At 41.3% G+C, this 17671-nt stretch overlaps 1 protein-coding gene across 2 annotated transcripts in view; it reads right to left on the reverse strand.

The window, feature by feature from the left end:
* Positions 1–14759, reverse strand: part of LOC121296482 (UBA-like domain-containing protein 2) — a 39998-nt gene extending 25239 nt beyond the window's left edge. Inside the window, exons 1-2 of one of the 2 annotated variants that reach the window (XM_041222098.1) lie at positions 14443–14752; positions 3700–3756 (exon numbers count right to left, since the gene is read on the reverse strand). In XM_041222098.1, coding sequence (XP_041078032.1) covers positions 3700–3756; positions 14443–14562 — 177 coding nt within the window. In that variant the 5' untranslated portion in view covers positions 14563–14752. Of the gene's footprint in view, positions 1–3699; positions 3757–14442 lie in introns of both variants that reach the window. The other variant, XM_041222099.1, reaches the window with a different exon arrangement.
* Between the last annotated feature and the right edge of the window lie 2912 nt (positions 14760–17671).

A 17671-nucleotide genomic window follows, 5' to 3' on the forward strand; every position in this document is an offset into this window, starting at 1 on the left:
TTTTTTTTTTTTTAGAAAAAGAAATGATTTGCGTAACAGTGTACACTGTAAAGCCTGAATATAATTTATTTAACTTGTGTTCTCTGAATTAATATTGAAAAAAAAATCTTTAAAACTGTGTTAATCGTATTCACAGCCGCCATCTAGAGCGTTCAGTTTATTATGGATGTCTGCTTTTTACCACATTCAGTAACTCCATCCACAGTAATTCTGAATGTTTTCATTTCAAATTATGAATCATTGAACTTGTGTTTTTGTGGTATGGCAGTTTTGTTTGGAAAATTATTTACATACCACGGTTTTCTCGTCGGGTTCCTCAAAATAATTCCAAACGTGGCTTTGCCATGTTCCTTTGTTTACAGATGCAATTTTATTAAAATATATGACAAGACGTCAAAAAAAAAAAAAAAAAAAACTTTTCTTACCCCGTGTGGACTGAACCATACCACGTCAACTACAGCGTGAACACTGAGTGCACCAATGAAGCGCCAGATCGACAGAGAATAAAACCTGCCCCAGTGTCACTCTTTATGTTGCACCAATTAGAAAAACTACTTGTAGGCAATTGCCAAACCCCTTCCTTTTAATAATACCCACTCTTACTGTGGCACAACAGCAGGCGGATACACGACAGACTGCTGTATATGATGATAAATGATTAAAATGAATATGTTAAAAATGCGTTCGGTGAAATGTCACGTGACCGGTTATATGTCTAGCATATTATTCACTTCTTTAGAGTTTATATGTTTAAACGTTTAAAATTCCCATCCCTAGCCTGTTATTAAATATATTTGTTTCCATCTTATATTAATGGTAGTGCTTGCTTTTTATCACCAGCCTGTGCTTGGTGAAAAAAAGCTGGCTAGGTGTTGTAAATGTGCTCCTATTGACAGCGGGAACTGAACTGAATGTTAGTTTACCTACCGTAAACCTGGTTCCCTGAAAGAAAAGATGGCCACCAAACACCGTTTATGGGATACACCTGCCTATTGTACCCATTGAAGGCAGTGAGGGATCTATCACTTTAAGGCCGTAGAACCTGGATCCCAAATATGCATGCAGGAGCTATGCACAGACAGCGCCTGCAGCTCACTAACCCGCTTTGCGGAGGCGATAGAGGAAAGCAGTCTTCATAACCAGATAATTCAACTCAATGGAGTATATAGGCTATATAGAGCCTCCAGTACAACCTCAAGGCTCCATTCAGGGAGTGTAGCCCTCCTAGAAGGGTGCAACCGCCAAGCGCCTCGGAGAAACCGAGTAGCTAGAAAATGCACGCCAGGGGACAGTGAGTCAACGGGGGCATGGCAAGAAGAAATAGCCGCTAGGTATACCTTTAGTGTGGAAGGTGATCTACCAGCCTCAAGCTGCAAGATGACAGGCATGGGACAAGAAATTGGGTCATGACCGTTACTACGGCACCAATCCTGGAAATATTTCCACTTATAGGCATACAGCGACCTAGTGGAATGCGCCCTACCATTCTGCAAGGTACCAAGAACCGCGACCAACAGCCCTAAGGCTGACCAGCGGTCCCTTTCAGGGGACAGACCCATAACTGGAGCCAGGTGCCAAAGCTCCAGGTGCCAAAGCGTGCCTCTCACCTGACTGAGGAGGTCCAGGCGAAGAGGGATCTCCCAGGACGGGCAGTACAATAGCTGGCACAGAGTCGAGAACCAGATTCTCCTGGGCCAGCTGCGGGCCACTAGGAGAACTGATGCCTTCTCTGACCGGACCTTTGAGAAATGCCGGGAGTAAATGGCAGAGGCTGGAACGCATAAAGGAGCGCTCTGGGCCATACGTGGGCTAGGGCATCGACGCCGTGTGTACTGCCTAAGCGGTGGAAGGAGTACAAGAGGGCAATGTGCTGTCTCCGCCGAGGCGAAGAGGTCGACCTACGCCTTCCCGAACTGTTCCCAAATGCGCTCCACCACCTGAGGGTGGAGCTGCCACTCTGACGGATGCAGACCCTCCCTCAAGAGGAGGTCCACCACCCGATTGTCCACGCCCAGGAATGCGTCTCCCAAAGGGACAGCAGGTTCCTTTGGGCCCAAGTCAAAAGCCTGTAGGCGAGGCGATGCAAGCCCAGGGACTGAAGGCCACCTTGGTCTTTGACATAAGCCACCACTGATGTGTTGTCCGTGCAGATCAACACATGCTTGTTGCGCACCACGGGTAGGAAGCACTGGAGGCCAAGGAAAACCGCCTGCAGCTCCAGCACACTGATGTGCAGGGACGTCCAGTGGCCCAACCAGGACCCGCTGAGTGCTCTGCCTTCGCAGACTGCGCCCCAACCTGAGATGTCCGTCGCCACTACCCTGCGGTTGGAAACTACTCCCATTCGGACCCCTTGAAGCAGGCGAGAGGTCAGCTGTCAGACTGTCAGCTGATGGTGTCTGTCGCGCTTGGGATGCAGATGAAACGCAGTCGCAAGGGGGCGAAGACAGTGTCTACGCACTTTGAAAATGTATGAAAAGCCGCGCAGATGCTGCAAGACTCTTGTAGGGCTGAATAGGCGTGTTCGGAGCCTAAGCACCAAGCACACATGGGGTATGCCTTTCTTCCTGCGGGATATTAGTCCCACAGGCCTCACAGGCATGAAACCCAGCCCTGCCCGTCATTGCTGGATCGCACAGCATGTAAGGGGTGTCTACAGAGGAAGTAATGCACCGCGTGCACCGTGTACCGAGAGCACCACATGCACCAAGTACCGGGCAGCACCAGATACTGTGCACACAGTGTGCACCGAGCACCGTGCTGTGCACACACTCACTCTTAAAAAGACTGCTTACCAGCAGTCGACTACAAAGACAGACAGAAGAGAAGCAGCCTGACATGCGTAGCGAGCAGGTGCTGAAGACAGTAAAGTAGAAGAAAAAAGGCTACGATTTATGAGCTACTGATTCCGTGAAAAGAGGCAATCCAGCTTTCAGCACGAAGTGCAGGGGAACTAGCAGCAAGCTCAACACAGCACTTAAGTAATAAAAAGGGCTCAATGAAACACAGAAGGACTTACCGTACCAACTTGAGGAGTGAAAGAGACAGATCCTTCCCTGCGTGACAATTATATACCATCGGTAGACGGGACCGAGGTGGCCATCGAGGGAAGGGGGCCTATCGGCAGCTTTGATAGAAAGAGCTCAGTGACACCTACCAATAGGCAGGTGTATATCCCATAAAACAATGTTTGGTGGCCATATTCGAACTGAAAGGGAACCGTGAGATCACTGGTCTAAGAACCACACTCAACCACTAGGGTTCTGGTGAAAGGCTGACATATACAGACGTTTCTATTTTGTTTGCTTATTGCACAGTCATGACCTTTGATCTAGTAAGGAGTATCCTTACCAAGTTGCAGAACAATGGGAGACGTGGATCTCAAGTCATGGTACAGCAGACCACTGTAAGGAGTGCGAAATCTCAACTGTGAATCATTTTAGTTTACAGTAAAATCTGGAATGGCTCAAAATAATATCCAATGGGAGTTACCACCTCTGCACATTACTATGATGGGGATCTATTCGTTTTGAGATACATGTCAAACTTGCATTTGTATTCCATTTTAATTGTGTGAACTACTCATTCAATTGTGATGCAGCTTTGTTTGGACACACCTTGACAGTAAGACTCGATTGGAATGCCCATTGTACTTGTGTTGTACAGACCAACCAGGTGACAGAAATAAAACAATCTTACCATTTGATGGTGGTGACTGGGAACATTGGCTTCCTGGAAGAAAGTGCTTAATGCTGTCTGGATTAAAAGAGAAAGAGAGAGAAGATGTTTTAGAATAAGAAAGTAACACAATGCCCTTCATTGTCATCAGAAACTCACTCATATACTACTCTATGGTTTACCCCCCCCCCCCCCCCCCCCCCCCCCCCCAAAAAAAAATCAGTGTTCAATAACCCTTCCTGATAACAGCACAGGTCTGTTCTCCTCTCAGTGGACTATACCGTACTGGTGAAATGAGATGAACATTTTTGGCAGCTTGATCATGTTTTAGAATTTGATAGTTTTGAGGAAGTCTTGCAGATAATGCCCACTCTTGGAAGTAATAGGGCAGGCTGCTTCAAAGAAATTGAGAATATAAAACGTAAATGCAAATGTCTGCAAGATCAGCACTTGCTGCTTTTAACTTCATTTTATTTGACTGCAGTCGCAGCTCAGCTTGGTTTAGTTAGAGTTGACACACCAGGCGGCATTTCAAATAGTCTGCAGTATACATGCTTTAACATGTAGTCCCTACCTCTCGCAGCATGAGCTGCATGTACCAGTGGCAGAGCAATAGCAGGTGCAACTGCACTTGGGCCCACGCACGGGTTCGAAAGCTTAGATTTATTTATTTATTTTTTAACAATGATGCAGAGGTTACACGTTTGTATCACTGTAGGCGTAGGTGTGAGGTGCCAGGAATTCAAATTCTATCCTCCTTCATTTCAACAGGTGTCGCTATTGCCTTAATTATCCTAACATTTTTCCCCCCGGAGGCTGGTATGAGGGGCGAAAGGTTTTGCGGTACTATTAAGCACAGTCATTTGCAGTTATATTCTGTGTGCACGAGTCATCCTGTAGTTTAGACGGAAGCTGTTGGGTGCTGCTGCAGACACCAAAATAAACTACAGCAAATCAACATGACTATTTCTGATTTAAAAATAATGATAATAAAAAAACGGTTTCCTATGCGAGTCAATTTCTGCAAATGTCTGTGCAGAATTGTGAATTCTGTAATTGTTTCTGTGATCGCAGAATTGGAGAATCATGGTAGGTTTAGTGATTAAACCTGTTTGTTTATGATTAAAAAATAGTGTAGTGCTGGATGTAAAGATGTACGCAAAATAAAATAAAGTAGGCTAGTAGAATTATTCCGTACTGTTCCGTACATGCTAACATTCTGAATTAAATACAGTTCAGTACTGAACACTTGATTTGGTGTGTTTGATGTTTATAAAGAAGAATTAATTAACATTTGGGGAGGGGGACCCACAATAACGTCCTGTCTTCCTTTTCCTCCGCCACTGGCATGTATATCAATACTGGCCGCCTCTTACTTTGTGTTGATAATCTTTGGGGCCACTTGTTTTTTTTAATGTTATGTCAGGATGTAAATGTTAAATTCTGTGCAATAGATAAACTGCTCTGCTGTGGACTGCATAGTCTGATTGCAGCTAGACCACTGGCGCTCCCAAATTAAAGCATAGCAAGGAAACAAGATCTTCAGCACAAGAAAAGAGAGGGCAGTGATAATGTTGCTCAGAGCTAATACAAGACAAAGAAATTTATTTTATAAGCTTAGTTATAACTCCTTTAGTGATTGTGTGGAATGTCTTCAGAACAATTTCTAAATTGCCCTCGGCCACATTAAAATGCAAATCAAATCACAGTGCGAGAGGTAGCGAAGCACTGAGTTTCTTTACAAAGTTCTAAGTAGGCTTGCTACTATTCAATTTTATTTATTTTTTCCCAAATCTACAATATTGAAGTCTATTTTAGACAGTTTTTTTTCGATCTTTATTTTTCAATTCAAGCAGAGAATGGGTGAAATTGACTTTTAAGCTTTAAGAAAAAACAGACTTTTTATGCCATTGATAAAACATCTCATTTAGCGAATCTCCTTTATCATATTCAACAAGTAACAAAACAGTGGTTACCAACATTCTAATTGAAATAACATTTGGTCACAGCTGAACTATATTAAAACATTCTCTCAAATAAACCTTAGTAAACGCAGCATATAAAAGTGTATTACACAGACCATAAATTCAGCATAAATTCACCAGTAAAAATAATATCCACAGAAAAAACGATTTGATAGTTGAACAGAACTACCTTGCACTTATGGAGTCTGAGCTCCCCCTCTCCTGCTTCAGCACAGCCTGACTTAGAGTCACTGGAAAAGCAAGGCAGACGGGCCTTCTTCGTCCTGTCGCGATCGGGGTATTGTGCACAATATTCATTAAGTGTTTTTCTCTTGTGCCCCATTTTTAAATCAAACTAGTAACTGTCACTGTATATCTAAAGCAAAAGCTTACATACACCTCAATCTGCTAATTCCAAAGTAGGTGCTTTGAATGACAGGAGCTGTAGCTGGCAAATGAAAGCATTCTAGCAGTGCTTCAGTCAGCCAGATCTGTCAGAACAGGGCAAAACTACAGTACTAACGGACCACTGAGATGACTGACAGCGACCCCCCCCAGGATTCAGAGCGAAACAGAGACGGGACACACAGCAAGTATAAAAGCTACACAAACTAGAGAGGATTTGTAAATGATTATTTTTGGTAAGAAAATAAAAAATAGCGAGTGCTTTTACAGACGTTTATCGTCTATATAAATTTATTTCAGTCATATTTTTTGGGAATTCGACGTTTAACGAGATTCACCGATTAATATTGAAAAGTAGCAAGCCTAGTTATAAGCTATGGGGGGCGGGGGGTGAAGTAAAGTAAAAAAAAAAAAAGTCATGGCACATGCGAATTTTGTGTGAGCATGTGTGCTTTATGTAGGTAGCTCAGATTGTCAGTACACCGGCGCTAGGATTTACTGGGCCTTGGTGCAAGACTGTGAAGAAGTGGACACCACCCCCCCACCAAAGACAACCTTTGGAAAATAAATACATCAGCAGCAAAATCTGAATCGGTCAAAAACTTTTTTTTTTTTTTTTTGGTAAACGGTCCTTATCGCTATAGTCGCTATCATTCTCACCATCTGACTCAAAGTCGTCACCATTATGGATAGCTTCTAGTATATCTATCACTGAGTACAGCTATTTCTTCTAAGTGTTGGACGTCCTGAATTAATAACTGTATGCACTTGGAATTACTCACAACATATCTACAGTGCCCTGGCAGAATACAATGAGCACCGGTGACATGTTAGTGTACCCCCGTGAAGGTGCCTGCAATAATAATATAACACTGTATATAAACACTAGATTTCATAATATATCCAGATATTTTGTGAGCAGGCTGTGCCAGGGGGGTAAATTGGGCAATAAAGACAAGCCTCCACGGCACATTTTACCATTGTGAATATTAGAGAATGGGTAAAGCATACAGTGAGGTGCGTTGTCTTTATTGCCTAATTTACCCAACAGAAACAGTTGCTAAATAAACACCTGGGTATTTTCTGAAACACAATCGGTTCCTCTATAAGACCAATGGGAGATATGTAATAAACAAGTGTTATATATATATATATATATATATATATATATACATATACATACACACACACACACACACACAGTGCCTTGCAAAAGTATTCAGACCCCTGACCAATTCTCTCATATTACTGAATTACAAATGGTATACTGAAATTTCGTTCTGTTCGATATTTTATTTTAAAACACTTAAACTCAAAATCAATTATTGTAAGGTGACACTGGTTTTATGTTGGGAAATATTTTTAAGAAAAATAAATACACCGACTGTGTGGCTTGTTATCCCCTCACTGGTCATTAGGCAGTTCGAAGTGATACTCAAAAGATTTAGTAACTTAAGGAAACTTTTTTCCCCTATGAAAGTTTTCCAACAGATCGGGTCTGCCCTAAAAGCACAGCAGCCTAGCGTTCTCCACATGAAGTGCAAATTGTAATTGTAAATATGGATTTGTCCGCTGGTGTTGTATTTATGAGCAATGCTGTCACTGTTGCTGGCATTGCCACTAATATTAATGTAATAAATGAGGAGGATCGAGTTCGGCCTTTGCACCACGAGCCCGCAGCACTGCAAAAACAAAACGTCAGACGTTCTTTAATGAAAGCCTAGTGTGTGCACATTTATTTCATGTATGACACGTACCAGTAACCTTTACAGTTAAAGAGTTATAGGCACAAATCTAACAGTAAAAAAAAAAAACAGCTGGAAATAGCTTGGATTCTAACTAATTATAATGGCTTTTACTGGCCAGCAACTTTAACTATCTCAAAATATTCCTATTTCCTACTACAATACATGGACATATAATAGTACATGCTGACAAGATAGAGATAAGTACTGAGCCACATTATGTATGTTATTGGATCATAATCTGCCAAGACATGTAACATGTATGTAAGCCATGCATGTGTGACATAAACCCAATGCAATCCAGAGTTGTATCTGAACAGTAATTTTATTGACTACTCATCAGTTTAACTACTGGAGCATAACTACAGATTGCTCCAGTAAATCCAACTGTATAAGTGGGTACCAGAATGTATATGTGAAAAAAAAAAAAAAAGAAATTCTTTGCATAAAAACGTCATCCAAATAAATAAACAATAACAAACACATTTGATATAATACAGTAACCTGCAATAAATGGGTTACATAGTCTCATATATATTATTTTAAACAATACGGTGCATCAACATGCATGCCTCTTATTATACCTAAGATATAGTATCTGGAACAGAATAAAACTCTTCATAAATTAAAAAAGTACTTATACAGGATTAATGGTTTGAAGACAAGTGTACCACTTGCTTTTTAGATAAATGGTTTCCCCAGAGCCTGACGCATGCAAAAAAACTGCTGCTTTTCTGTGGGTTTCTGTCATTAGTAAAACCCGACATAAATTATCCTTTAAAACTGTTTGTTACCTCGTATTTCTAGATAGCATGCGATCGGTTCTCATCTGTTTCTCCTTGGTAGGAACATCATCTGCCCGTTACTCCGTCTTTAATACATTTCCTTTTTACAGATTAAATCCTTAATTGCCTGATTGCACCGACGGATTTATGGGGAATGTGTGCCACCGAATGTCCTGATTTTAAGGGCTATGTTTGTGTATCACTTCGACTTTCCGACAAAATGGTAAGAAATTCGCTTCGGTAAAGCACACTGATATACCAATGGTTTTCAATACAGAGCCAATCGTTATGTAGTTTCTTTGATTAACATCTACATGACTTTTTTTACTTAATTTTTTTAATTGTCTCAGTCCAACAAAGACAAAAAAGTAGGACATGAAAAACTTTTGGCCATAGTGTTTCACCGTGTGCAGACCGGGCTTTTCGACCGAACAACATGTTCCACAGCAGGAAGATGGAACGGTTTTGCCAAATCAGGTTGTTCTGTTTAGTCTCATGAAATTACACATTTGGGATCACATTTCCCAACAGTGCACTTCACTTGACTAACACTGACCTATTGCCAGAGCACATGCTGCGTCCTGCCTCTGGATAAACAATCCGTCAGCTGCAATTTGTGAATTTGAGTTCTGATTGACAGCACAAATACTAACTTGCTACGGTTTCTTTTTCTAATGTCGTTTCTTATCTGACCTCCCCTGGAGTTTTATTTATCCCGCCTAATTTTTCTGATTTTCAAATATATACTTTTACATTCCAGTTCAAATTCTCTCAAGTTTTTTTGTGTGGATCACCTGCTTGACCTTTTCCCTGCTATATATTTTTCTTAACAGCATTACAACTAGAAATGGTAAGTTTCTACAAACAAAACAAAACAAAGCATTCCCAAGGGCATAAAATAAGGGGAATGGCATGTAAACAAGAAGTAAAACAGAAATTAAAAAAAGATCTGTGTCACCGATAAGCCCAGTAGGTAAAATTATGTGACAAACAATGTTTTACTGGACACCACCTGCACATTGAGAGATCTGTGTGTGTTCTGCATCATTAATAGAACATTGCAATGTTTCCCCTGGAACGATCAAAATTTGATCAGCAAAATCAATGAATGTACAAAACACAAAGTTAAAATTTCAAAGCATTAAGTCCTCAATATGGCAGCCATCTTAGGTCACAGAGTGTCAATAGATTTCCACTGTGGAGTTTCTATAACACTGAAAATATGAAGTTCGGATCTAAAACGGTTTAAGAGAAATTTGCAATTGAAGGACAGGCAGATTAACAAAAACATATCAGCAAGTTCTCCTCATGTGGATATATAATTACTTGATACATAGAGTGAAATTCCATTTTAGACCAGCCAGCTCTCCTGTTGAGCACAACAACCAGGAAATACATTTTACCGTGTCATTTTATCTCACTACCCACTGTTAATGTTTGTGTACAGCATGAACCAGAAACAAATAGATATGGGCATATTAACCAGCCAATGGGAAACTGTGAGAGCCAATCAGCGAAGGCGTGCCGAGAGAAATCCATTGCATACAGCTGTCGCTCACACCCATTTTAAGAAGCTTTCTCCAAGTGCAACAGATTTCCTTCTGTTTTGGTTGGTCTAGTCTCATCTGTCACAGGAGACAGGAAACACAAGGCACATCTTCCTTCCAAACTGGCATAATAAGACACTCATGTCAATACAGTTGACATGAGTGCCTGGATACCGGATCAACATCAGCAAGAAGAGCCAGTAATTACAACTATGCTGCATCCCTGGAGGCACAGAACATTCAACCTATTGCTACGTTTCTCAATGAAAGATTAGCAGGAGGATAATTCCCTTGATACTGCACTAGTTTTTTTTTTTTTTTTTGTGTTTTATTTTTTTATACATCCATATGTCCTTGGTTATTCAACTGATGCAGCTGCTTGCTACTAAAACTGTCTTCAATTTTGTCTTCTGTGTCTAGCAGTATTCAACATTTTCACACAGCAAACTGTATGGTGAAATCTGCAGATTGGCTATATGCTTCTGGGTGGCTTTGCGAATAGAATTATTGGTTAGTTTATTATTCACTGGTTTGTATACCACCCGAACCCAAACTAAAATCGTTTTTTTTGTTAATCAATAATTATTATAGTCACAGAATATAAAAATTGACAGAAATGAGAGACAGCACCTACCATACATGAACCTGCTTTAGCATCTCATTTTGCTTTTTAAAATAGGTCCAATAGGTTTTAATAGGTCCAAACCAACTTATGACGAAGGATATGTGTACAAAAATCACAAAGTAAGCAGGATAATGCTGAAAAAGATACAGGGGAACTCATCCCACACACCAGATAAATGTGCTGTGTTGTAAACCCCACATCCTATTATCCTATTATTCTGGATCCTTTGTAAATACACCATACTTTGCTGCAATAACAAACACTCTGACACAGCCCCTTCTTCCATGAGATCAGAGAAGCCCACAGCATTCCAGTCAGAGAATCTGAATGGTTTGTGGAGGTTTTCTTTCTTGCAGAGTTCCAAATATAGGACCATGCATTCCATGTTCAGTAGGTAACACCAAAGGCCTCTCTATTAGGTTCAGAGACAGTGAAATAATGACAAACACAACACCAAAATACCCACACAGTAGGAGCTGGGGAGCAACTCGACATCCTCTGTTATGGTTTGTGCATCTGGGTCATTATAACAGGGTTACAGTTAGATGCACAATACAACATTTTCTTTTTTAAAAGAGCAAAAGATAATAATGGACCCAAAAAGTGGTCCACCCATGCAACTTCACTGTATATTGCCAGCATGTCTTCACTGTTCAAAATGGTCTGTATTAATAAGACACACTTTCATTCATTATTCATTTTAATGCTCAAATACCTGCATCACTAGAAAAAGTGATATTATCTCCTTTACAGGGAGAGGGAGAGATGATGGTAGGGAGTGCCAGCGAAATACAAAGCTTGTTTAAACCCATTCAAAATAAATAAAGATGACAAAAGCAAACCTACCAGTTCTACTTGTGCAGACATTCACTTTAGGGAGTGTACATTTGCACAAACAGAAAACCCAAGTCCAAACAGCACAGGGCATAGAAGCCATACTACAACTCTGAACGTGCTGGAATGTGTAGAATTGAGCCTCTCAGAGGAAGCTATTTTGGAGTGTCTGTCTACAAGCTACAAAAACACAGCCACAGAGACTCTGGCATTCCTGCTGGTTTCACATCTTTTCAAGCTCATTTTACATTTTTGAAAACATTCTGCACTGTGGATCATATGTAGGGTATTTAGTAAGTAAGGGGCCTGCGTATACAATCACCACCCCTAGTCTTGCTGTAAAGCAATTTGCTGTTTCCAAACTTTTGAACAGTACTGTATGTATTTGTTTGTGTGTGTGTGTGTGTGTGTGTGTGTGTGTGTGTGTGTGTGTGTGTGTGTGTGTGTGTGTATATATATATATATATATATATATATATATATATATATAGTGTGCCTATAGAAAGTCTACTACATCCCCTTGAACTTTTTTCACATTTTGTTGTGTCAGTGTTTCAGTTTCATGCATTTAAATGTGCCTTGTTTGGCCATCTTTGCCTTCATCAGTTTCACATGGTTATAATAATTACTTGATTTTTCATGCTCTTTAAAAATCAAGTATTTTAAAGGTAGATGACTCAGTTACAGATGTGCCACTCTGGCTTTTGTCATACTGGACACAAACCTTGCAGTACATCTTATTTTCTGAAGTCCTAGACTTGTGAAATTGTGAAAGCCAGGTTACTTGAAAAGTGCACTGCCTCTTTTCTCGGTCATATTTCTTGTGTTTCCTTTTTGTTCATTTGTGGTGGTGGTTCGCAACCTGGTATAAAATTCCACATTTTTGTGTACCTAACATTACCTTTTTCTTTTTGATTTTGCAGATACACAGCAGTGTTTTCCTTATATACACAAAGTGCCTACAGAAAGTCTACACCCCCTTGAGTTAATACTTGGTGGAAGCACCTTTGGCAGCAATTACAGCTGTGAGTCAGTTGGGATAGGTCTCTACCAACTTTGCACACCTAGATTTGGCAATATTTGATCATTCTTCTTTACAAAACTGTTCAAGCTCTGTCAAGTTCCTTTGGGAGCGTTGATGGACAGCAATCTTCAAATCACACCACACATTTTCGATTGGATTTAGGTCGGGGCTCTGACTGGGCCACTCAAGGACATTTACCTTTTTGTTCCTTAACCACTCCAGTGTAACATTGGCTGTGTGCTTTAGGTCGTCGTCATGCTGAAAGGTGAACTTCCATCCCAGTTTCAGATTTCTTGGAGAGGGCAGCAGGTTTTCCTCAAGGACTTCTCTGTACTTGGCTCCATTCATTTACCCTTCTATCCTGACAAGTGCCCCAGTCCCTGTCGATGAGAAACATCCCGATAACATGATGCTGCCACCACCATGCTTCACAGTAGGGATGGTGCTCTTTGGGTGATGCGCTGTGTTGGGTTTGAGCCAAACATAACGTTTTGCATTTAGGCCAAAAAGTTCCATTTCAGTTTCGTCAGACCACAAAACTTTTTGCCATATGGCTACAGAATCTCCAGAGTGTTTTTTTGCATACTTCAAACGGGAATCAAGGTGGCCTTTCTTGAGTGATGGCTTCCTTCTTGCCACCCTACCATACAGGCCAGATTTGTGGAGTGCTTGGGATATTGTTGTCACATGCACACTTTGACCAGTCTTGGCCATAAACGCCTGTAGCTCTTGCAAAATTGCCTTGTCCTCTTGGTAGCCTCTCTGATCAGTCTCTTTCTTGTTCGGTCATCCAGTTTGGAGGGAGGGTCCGATCTAGGCAGGGTCTTGGTGGTGCCATACACCTTCCACTTCTTAATAATCATCTTGACTGTACTTGAAGGGATATTCAAGGCCTCTGATATTTTTTTATACCCATCTCCCGACCTGTGCCTTTCATCAACTTTGTCCCAGAGTTCTTTTGAAAGTCCCTTGGTGCTCATGGTTGAGTCTTTGAAATGCACTACCCAGCAGAGGGAACCTACAGGAACTGCTGAATTTATCCTGAAATCATGTGACTCACTACAATTTAACACAGGTGGAGGCCATTTAACTTGGTCTGTGATTTTGAAGGCGATTGGTTACATCTGAGCTAATTTAGGATTGATATTACAAGTGGTGGACACTTATCCAACCAAGCTATTTCAGTTTTTATTTTTAATTAATTTTCAACAAATTTCTAGAATATTTTTTTCACTTGGAAGTTGTGGGTTAGGATGTGTAGATAAATGGAAAAAAAAAAAAAAAAGTATTTTAATACATTTTAACTCCAGGCTATAAGGCAACAAATTTGAAAGGGGGTGTAGACTATAGGCACTAATATATAATTTATCTCGATAAACTTTAGGCCACATCCATATAGGTACTCCATATATATATATATATACACACACACACTGTAAGATACACACACACTGTAAGATACTACACACATAGTATATATGTATTTTTTTATTTTTACTTGTGGGAGACCTGCATTATGTTTTTTTTTATTTATTTATCTTTTATTGTTTATTTTCTGTTTTCGTCTAAATTCAAGAATTCGAAAAGTGAAAGCGTATGATTGCTTAACCTTCAAAAAATGTGAACTGCATCTCTCTGTGTAGGGAATTGTAGCTACTGTAAACAAGGAACAATGTCGTTCAACTGTAGGAATACAACCTAACCCTGGCCCACTCCAACACCTCGGCTCAAATTATTATTATTATAAACAACTTCTCATATCAGACATTTGCCAACACGAATACCAGTATATACCTCACATCTGTACCCCCGACCCCCGTCCCCCACTCACACACCTCAAACTGCCAGTGCGCTGCTTGCAGTAGCTGTTTCGCTTGGTCCGCCGCACAGCCAGCAGTCAAAACGAACTGGTTTATCATCACTTGGTGCCGGAGCTCGTCCATATTCACCGACATGGCTATAGGTTTTTAAATTGCTGGAATAAAACAAAGACGCAGCTGCAACTGATCTTCTGTGTGTAACAAACAAAAAATACCAATAAATAAACAAACAAATAAGCTTACGACTACACCCTTGAGTCTACTTAAATGCGGTCCTGTCTACTAGCAGAAACAAAAATATTTTCATGCGTCACCTCCAATAACACAGCTGGCCGATCCCACTGATTGGCTGCCAAGAAAAATATCAACGGTCTCTATATTCGATTCAGGCGATCCTATTGGCAGTCCACGGAGATCCGAGCGTACTGAAGTGATGTAATATTTGGGGAAATACCAAACCTGGTTGGACAACATTTATGTTTGGGTGTAATGGTATTGGATAGAGAGCATTCGAATTTCCATATTTGTCAAATCATTACTGAGCCTCCACCAAAACCACGAGGGGTGATTTGGGATTTGATTGGATAGCATTTGTCTTGTTGTGTTCACTGAATGTTAGAATTGGATACAAATGAGAAAGGTTTGCGTTTTCATTCGCCGAGAGGCACGGATTAGTGTCTGCTAGCCGTGCAGGGTGGCGATTGGGAGCTGTATGCGTTGTTTGCTCGGGGGACGTTCAGTGAGTTGATTGATTGGCGAGGCTTTGTGGTACTGCTGTAGAGGCCCGCTAGTATTTTGTTGTTCTTGCCAGTCTTATCCGAGGAGCGGCTGTGCTCAATTTACTGGAACATAAAATATATCTGCAGAAGAGTAATTTATGTATAGAAACCAAACACCCATATATAGCTATACTTTCAGTTATTAATAGCAAAATATACACAATGCACATAGTATCTGTAAATATGTATTGTATTAGATAAATAGTTAATTGTATAAAATATATATTTTAGTGTCTTTCAATGTTTCCATTTTTTTAATGTAATTGTATTTGTAAGATTTTATAACATTCAGAGGGGGGGGGGGATTAGCATTACAAAAGCTAAATATTATTATAGCCAATACACAAACATGCAATTTTCACTGCCAAGTAAATAATACTCCCAGAACGCCATCTACTGTGGAAACACAGATATTACATCCACAGAAAAGTAACATGACCAATGTAATGGTTGGGAATTCCAGGCTGCCTCAGCAGAGTGGGACTTTATGGTAAAGGAATACTGCAGCTACCAATCTCTGCTCTAACCGAGAAGTTTAAGTGCGCCAAAGTCAGACTGGAAATGGCATTAGTAGATTCATGTGACAAATATTAAGGGAGGCAGCACCTGTGTTGAAAACTGGAAGAAAATGGACGGCAAAGAAAGCTGTGGAAGATGCTAAGGCTGCCCTTCAAATCGGAGATATTTTGGGGATCAGCATGGAAAAGGAGGTTTTGGTCTCAGTTCAGCTCCTCCTACATGGCACAAGGCAACCCTGGCTCAACAGAGGAAGCTGGTAGTCAATGAGGTGCAAAAGCAGGAGAGGATCAGGTGTGTTAAGGCCATTTCCCAGGCCAAGCAGGGTGAATGGATGAGATGGGAGAGTGTGGAACAACGCAAAATCAGCTGGCAAGACCTATGGACAATGGAACAGAGCAGGATCACTTTCCTCATCAGATCAGCATATGATCTCCCATCGCCACAGAACCTAAACCTCTGGGTGGATGAGGATCCCTCATGTCCTTTGTGTTCATTACTTGCAACATTAAGGCACATTTTGACAGGATGTAAGGTGGGTCTTAGCCAAGGACGGTTTACTTGGCGCCATGACTAGGTGCTGCGATGTTTGGCCTTAGCATTGGAAGACAAGCGTAACCTGACCAATAAGTTGCCACCAGTTCCATCAATGCATTACACACAAAAGACAATATTCCTCCATCCAGGAGAGTAACCACCAAGAAAAGTTGTTAAAATCAAGCCTCGCTCAGGACAACTGGAAGCTGCTAGAGACTGGAAGATGGTGGCAGATGTTGGTCAACGGCTTATTTTTTCACCTGAGATTGCCACCAATAACCTTCGACCAGACATTGTCTTGTGGTCTGGATCACCACGCCTTGTTCATCTGGTAGAGTTAACAGGGCCATGGGAAGATGCTGTGGATGAGGCATATGAGAGGAAGAAATTTCGGTATGCTCAGCTAGCTGCTGAAGCAGAACAGCAAGGATGGAGAGTCCGAGTTTACCCAGTGGAGGTGGGTTGTCGAGGATTTGTGGCACACTCTACAACCCGGTTTCTCAGAGACATCGGGTTCAGTGGCCAAGAGTTTTGTCGCACAGTGAAGAACTTAACTGAAACAGGCAGAAAGGAGCAGCAACTGGCTATGGTTGAGACAGAAAGATTCTGGATAGGGATCTCAAGCACAATAGAAAGAAAGCAACGCTGATGTACAGGTAAGTAAGCTGGGCTGAGCTGAGTGGGGGATGGAGGGGGGGTGATGCTGGGACGCCAAAATCACTGTTGCGCCCTCTTGAGGTGTCGTGGGCTAGTCAACGAAACACCGAGGATGGAAGGAGCCCACTTGAAGACCCCAGAGATGTACCCTACTGAGCTCAATCAAGATGGTTATCACGCTGATGCACTGGGGAGACCACACTGGGTTGATCCCAAGCCAGCATCGCAGCCGTTGTGTGTGCTGATGTGCTGGGGAGGCAAAATGAGCTGATCCCTGGATCCAGCGTTACACTTCAGCAATCAACACCAGACAGAAGGATACCTACATCATCAGATGGAAAACAACACAAATGGATGGAGATGCAGATGGATCACACTAGTTTACTGCAAAGCTACGTCTTAGTTGGTGCTTATCTTGGCGAGAGCCGAGTTCAAATCAGCATTAAGTTCAACATCTACTCTCATGTAATGGAAATCGTGTGTACAGTACTGTACTGCAGTGTGTGTAGGCGGTACTGCTGTCAAAGTATAATACAAGCAGAATGGTGGGCTTGTTTACATTGAATCTGGCCAAAACATTTAATTTATAGAAAAGCACTACAGGTAAAAAAATGATTTATCAAGATCTACAAAGACGTTAAGAATAGCTGAGTAGCAGCGAGGACTAGGGTCAGACGCTCATATTCTAAATATCTTGCCATTCCTCAATACCAATGTTGGTAGCATTGCTCCTGGGAGAGGGCTTGCTGCATCAA

Source organism: Polyodon spathula, chromosome 21 (genome assembly GCF_017654505.1).
Source record: "Polyodon spathula isolate WHYD16114869_AA chromosome 21, ASM1765450v1, whole genome shotgun sequence".
Lineage (NCBI taxonomy): Eukaryota > Metazoa > Chordata > Actinopteri > Acipenseriformes > Polyodontidae > Polyodon > Polyodon spathula.